Raw genomic sequence first — 6,217 nt, 5'->3', positions numbered from 1 at the left:
TAGCATTATCAAAAAGTGCCTTAGTAGGACCATGGCCCACAAGACGAGAATGCTACCTACGGAAAGCTACATAAGATTTAGGCCAAGTGCGAATACCTCTTTCGCGAAGTGGCCCCAACGGTAGAGAGTTTAGAAATGGAGGGCCTTGAGTACAAGGAAACAGCTGGCCCACCGCCGCCTGTTCGTCTGCCTCTGCATTGTTGAAGAAAGGAGCTAAGTAGAACTCATTGCGTTCGACATCGGCGGGCGCGAGAAAACTGGAAATTATGTATGGACGACTCAGAAGTTTTTGAAAGTCATCAAAACTAAAGGAGTCGCTAGCTTGAGATTGTGAAGTAGCCATTTGAGATGGAACGAAGTTTTTTCAGAGTTACGTAGCAGGGAAGCAAAAGATGAACAGTAAATCGTGGGAGAGACGCAAAAAATTGAGGCGTGATTTAATGGTGCAGTGAAATGGCGTGTTTGGGGGTTTAAGGGTTTGCAAAACGACGCACCTTTTCAAACTATGGAAGAAAACAATGATAATGTTGCTGGAAACACGAAATGAATATGGCAAAATTTAATAATTAGTATTAATTCTGCCATATTGGGGGATAATTGTTGACACATAAAAATTCAGCCCAAATCGTACGACCTAAGGAACGAAGTCTAATTGGAGGATCCCCAAATCAGATAGCCCAAATAATGAAACCCAATCAAATAAGTCAAGATGAAGGCCCAAATAGGGAGGCCTAAGAACGCGGTAACGCCATCGCCCAAGTTTGCAAGTCGCCCAGAATCTGAGCGAATGGAGTGCCATGCAGTCGCCCAGAGCTGTTATTCTATTCTCGCCCAAACCTTCAAGTCGCCCAAGGTCTTAACAAACATGAAGCGTGGTGGTTATCAAGAAGTGCAATTATCAAAGCAGTTATCAAAGCAGCCCTATCACGTTCCACGATTCAAGGAATTCAATCGAAAACGGTTGAACGACGAAGAGTAATGACAGCAGTTAAAAANCAGTAACTCGTGTGCTTGCGCCCCTTGGAGGCATTCTGTTTTTAATTTCCAATTGTAAAGTCATCGTCAATAAAAGAACACCCATTTTTGGGACTTTGTCTCAAGAGGTTTGTCCCTTACACAATCGTCTGATCCCTTTTAATTGTTACCGACTAACCCGTGCGAAACAGATACTTTATAACTTTGTTCTATATTCACTATTTTCCCTGAAACCGACCCACTTTGTTTAATGTTAGGACTCATGTTAAAAGCCCTCCCACAATTAATATACTTCTTCCCTAACTGACTTGATCATCGGAATACGCGCAGTCGGCTCCACCTCCACCGGAAAAGGCCACGTATGTCTAACGATTTGTCATAGTGTATAAGTATACGGCTTGTTTGGACGTAAGAGATTTCGGGATCTGTTGATCATCTGGAGGTACATTTTTTGAGGTCAACAAGCATGATTAAGGAGAATGAAGTGTGGTGTGGTTGATTTTAACTGCATGAAATTTATGGTGCCGCAAAAACGATCGATTATAATTCCATGCAAATTATTATCTGATTCTTTCCTAAAGAAAAATCAACATTAAATTATGTGTTAAAATAAGGAAGTTAGTATGTCAATTGTTTTCTAGTGGGAAAATGCATGGCCTGCTTGCATAACTGAATAACAGAATTAACAAAGGAATATTTTGTTCGTTATATTTTTTCCCCCTTCTGATTGGTGCCTCAACTTTTTCCTTACTTCCATTTTTCTTCTCCTACCTCACTTCTTCTGCAAGCTAATTACTAAAGTTCCACGTATTTGACATGTTCTAACAAAAAGAAGAAGATTTTGAGTAGAATATATTGAGATTCTTTTCCATTTTTTCCGAATCAAGAAACAAAGAACCTAATAACATGGAGAAAATTGGAGCGTACACTTGTAATTATTCTTTGATAATTGTATTTCTTATTTACATATTGAGCTGTAGAGTTTCTGAGGGTTCGAGTATTGGAGTGAATTGGGGTACAATGGCAAAACATCAGTTGCCACCAGAAAGTGTAGTACAGATGATGAAAGATAATGGGTTCGGCAAGGTTAAGCTGTTCGAGGCAGATGATAAGATTCTGCAAGCATTGGCTGGAACTGATATAGAAGTTATGATTGCAATACCCAATTACATGTTGGAGCAGATGAGCCAGGACCCGGACGCTGCCGCTTCTTGGGTCGAGGCCAATCTCACTGCCTATTCAGACTCTGGAGGAGTCAATATCAGGTTCAGTTATTAACAATTTTAACACCATTTCTTGATAATATTTGAACAATTTGTTGAGTCTATTTTGGCTGTGTATCTATGTCTTGCATATACACTAAACAGCTGAACTTCAAACTCGACTCGGGTGGGCTTAATTAGTTTTTTTGGAATGATTTCGACCTATTAACTGTTGGGTCAATTCGAAAATATGTGGTGACATTGTGATCCTAAGATGAAAGCAAATTTTCTGATACTGGATTGGAGAAGATCGAACTATATAAATTGAAGGAAAGATTGAAATAAATTCTAACTGAAGCAGAAATATTTAGGTGCGTGTTTAGTTGTGCAGTTAAAAAATTTTGTGTTTTTTTTTTTTTTTTTTTTTTGACAAGTGCTAAATTTTGTGTCAAGTAGAGTGCAATTCCATGGTTTTCCCGTTCTTTCTAACTACAGCTTCATAACAATCAATACAATTTTACAGGTATGTAGCTGTGGGTAATGAGCCTTTTCTCACTACCTATAATGGCTCCTACTTACACACCACACTACCAGCTCTTAAAAATATGCAGGAAGCCATTAACCATGCGGGGCTTGGTTCACAAGTGAAAGCAACAGTCCCCTTTAATGCTGATGTTTACAACTCTCCAGACTCAAATCAAGTTCCCTCTGCTGGTGACTTCAGACCTGAAATACGCGATCTCACAATTGAAATAGTCCAATATCTATATTCAAATGATGCGCCCTTTGTTGTTAACATCTATCCTTTCTTAAGTCTCTATGGGAACGTTTACTTTCCTTTAGACTATGCCTTTTTTGATGGATCAAACAAACCAATTAGAGATGGTGATTTGGTTTACACCAATGTATTTGATGCAAATTTTGACACCCTTGTTTCGTCTTTATCAAAGGCGGGGTACCCTGATATGAAGATCACAATTGGAGAAGTAGGCTGGCCAACTGATGGTGATAAGCATGCCAGTATCCAATACGCAAAGAGATTTAATCAAGGAATGATTCAGCATGCTTTAAGTGGAAAAGGAACCCCTGCTAGGAAAGGTAAAATCGATGTTTACTTGTTTAGCCTCATTGATGAGGATGCCAAAAGCATTGCTCCTGGTAGTTTTGAGAGGCATTGGGGGATTTTCGAATTTGATGGGAAGCCAAAATACGAATTGGATTTGTCGGGTTTGCAAGAAAATAAGGGCCTAGTTGCAGTAGATGGTGTAAGATATATGCACAAAAGATGGTGTGTTTTGAACCCACTTGTCAAGGAATTGGAAGACTTGGCAAGAAATATTGATTATGCTTGTAGCTTATCAGATTGCACTGCTCTGGGCTATGGTTCTTCCTGTAATAATCTGAGTGTCCAAGGGAATGCTTCCTACGCTTTTAACATGTATTATCAATTTAACAACCAAAATGATTGGGACTGCGATTTCTCAGGCTTGGCTATGATCACAGACGAGGATCCTTCAGACGACAAGTGTAGGTTTCCTGTGATGATTGCTTACGGTCATTCATTAGTGCGGCAGCATATGAAACTAGTAAACATTTTACTCGCCATTCTTGAGGGATGCATAGTATTTTTGCTTCTAGTCTCTTAGTATGGTGGATATCAAGGCTGTGGATATTAATTTTTGTTTTGTGCAGATTAAAAGTGTACTTGATTCTGGAGTTCCATTTTAAGTGATTTCTTGCTCTCTTTTTGGCACTTAAATATCTATGACTCCGATATACTAACTTTAGGCTTGTTTTTCTTTTTCTCCAATTATTATCAATCTTTGTCTGTTGTTATTTAGAGCAGCAGTAACAATCGTTAGTCTTCTTGATACATTTTAGTTAGACAGTTTTGAACTTAAATATGCTTGTATAGCCCTTCCACGACAGCAGCATCCTGCCTATTTTCTGAAATTTCTTTTATATTTATACGTAATTAAGTTCAAAAGGATAGCTTATTTAAGACTTAAAAGAGTGTGTAAGAGCGAAAGAAGATACACACTCGATGTACTTCCTTGGCTAAATGACATTCAATTATTGGAGTGTTAGTGCTGGTAAAATCTTCTGAAGTTTGTGATAATGTGAAGCTTGAGGCGAGTTTTGAAACTTTTCTATTTTCAACCCTGAAAGAAGAGGAACTGATGTCAAAAGAGAAATAGGGAGATTTGGTGGCTGATTGGACGACAATGGTCAATTAGTCGGTTTGAATTTGTCCCTTGATTCATTGTGGACGTCGCCTATCTTCATTAACATCCACCTAACTATGACATCTTGGGTTAGGCCATTCTTGAGTTACTTGGCCATATATGTCTTCTTATATTGCTTAGCTTAGGTCTATTGTCCTATGATGCTACAACTTTAGTTCGATCGTCGTAATCGACTAACCTCATCACAACACTAACTAATTATTGGTTGATCAATAGTTATGTTTAGATTTGTTCAAATTTTAGATCTCTACTCTGACGACTTGTCTCCCCATTTTTGTGTCGTTAGTAACGTCATCATGCTACGAGTACGTGAATATTTGTACCCAAAACAACCTAGAAAAATTAATTTCAGGTTAAACTTTATACAAGGTGACGAAGATATGAGCCGTTCAAAAATAACTAATGCTTTGTCGTGGTGGAAGGATTGTGAGGCAATAAGGTAGACGCGCCATTTGAGAGTCTTTTTTAGACAATCATTTATGAACATGAAGTGGACCCTACTAGGAACAAGAAAGCATTGGAGCATGTCATTGCGGACCTATGTTAAAAAGCAATGAACTTAAAGTTATAACCCAAATACTCTACAATGTTTGAAACTGTAAGATTAGATATTGCTACAGTAAGTAAACAAGACAGACTGTTTGTGTTTGAGTAGGTTTGAATACCTTACCCTTTGAATGACTTGTATATTTATGGGTTTATAGTATAAACAAGATTCTCTGCAAACTGGTGGGCATCATGCAAATCATGAGTTTGAACCTCAAGAACTGAAACCATGAGGCTGTGTACTAAGGGAGAATTGGAATGTGGAAAGAAGATGAAATTTCTCATTCAAATCACTGAAAGATACATCACAGTCATATATCTAAGTACAGTGAGCTAACAAGATAACATAATTGACAGCTGCAATGTAACTAACCAATTGTACACATGGCCTAACTACCACCTACTAACTGTAATTGCCAGCTGTACTTTGGTGCCAACTTGAACTTGAGATCTGATACTCCCCCTCAAGATGGACGATGAAGATCAAGAATGGCCATCTTGGACAATAGTGGAAAAAGGAGGGAGGAAGGTAGAGGCTTGGTAAAAATGTCAGCTAACTGATGTTGACTTCAAACTAGTAAAAGTTTAATGAAACCATCATTGATTTTGTCCCATGTAAAATGGCAATCAATTATATACTTTGTCCGTTCATGGAAGATAGGATTCGTGGCGATATGGATCGCAGCTTGATTATCACAGAAAATTAATGCCGGAGAAGAAGATGTAATCTGGAAATCAAGAAGAAGCTGATGTATCCAAACAAGTTCGCTTGTTGTAGATGCCAAGGCCCTATATTCTGCCTCAGCTGATGATTTGGAAATAATGGTTTGCTTTTTAGCTCTCCAGGAAATTAGTGAATCACCAAGGAGCACACAAAACCCAGTGATTAATTTTCTTGAATTTTCTTGAATCAGGACATGATCCCCAATTAGCGTCAGCACATGCTTGAAGCTAGAATGAAGAAGCAGCAGCAAATAACAAGCCTTATCCTGAGGATGATTTAAGATACCTTAAGTGCAACATCAAGATGAGGTTGTCGAGGTTGAGACATGAATTAGCCGAGTTTATGAACAGCAACGGTAATGATTGGTCGAGAGATGGTTAAGTACCAATCTTTGATATAAAGAAGCATCATCAAGGAGTTCTCCATCAAAAGAATTTAGAGGCGGATCCACAAGTAGCTGAGCTGGTTTGCTGGCAAAAGAACCAGTGTCTTTAAGAAGTTGAAGAGTGTAATGTCTTTGGGAG

General features: G+C 38.5%; 1 protein-coding gene across 1 annotated transcript; it reads left to right on the top strand.

Annotated features, from left to right (window-relative positions):
• Nucleotides 1–1,648: 1,648 nt before the first annotated feature.
• On the top strand, nucleotides 1,649–3,927 carry LOC111411356 (glucan endo-1,3-beta-glucosidase 8). The gene is made up of 2 exons (XM_023041897.1): nucleotides 1,649–2,240; nucleotides 2,701–3,927. The coding sequence occupies exons 1-2, from the start codon at nucleotides 1,882–1,884 to the stop codon at nucleotides 3,821–3,823; spliced, it is 1,482 nt and encodes a 493-aa protein (XP_022897665.1). The 5' UTR covers nucleotides 1,649–1,881; the 3' UTR covers nucleotides 3,824–3,927.
• Nucleotides 3,928–6,217: the final 2,290 nt, after the last annotated feature.

The sequence above is a fragment of the Olea europaea genome, chromosome 2 (assembly GCF_002742605.1).
Source record: "Olea europaea var. sylvestris chromosome 2, O_europaea_v1, whole genome shotgun sequence".
NCBI lineage: Eukaryota > Viridiplantae > Streptophyta > Magnoliopsida > Lamiales > Oleaceae > Olea > Olea europaea.
The sequence above is the reverse complement of the archived record's forward strand: the minus strand, read 5'-3'. Positions and strand labels throughout refer to the sequence as shown.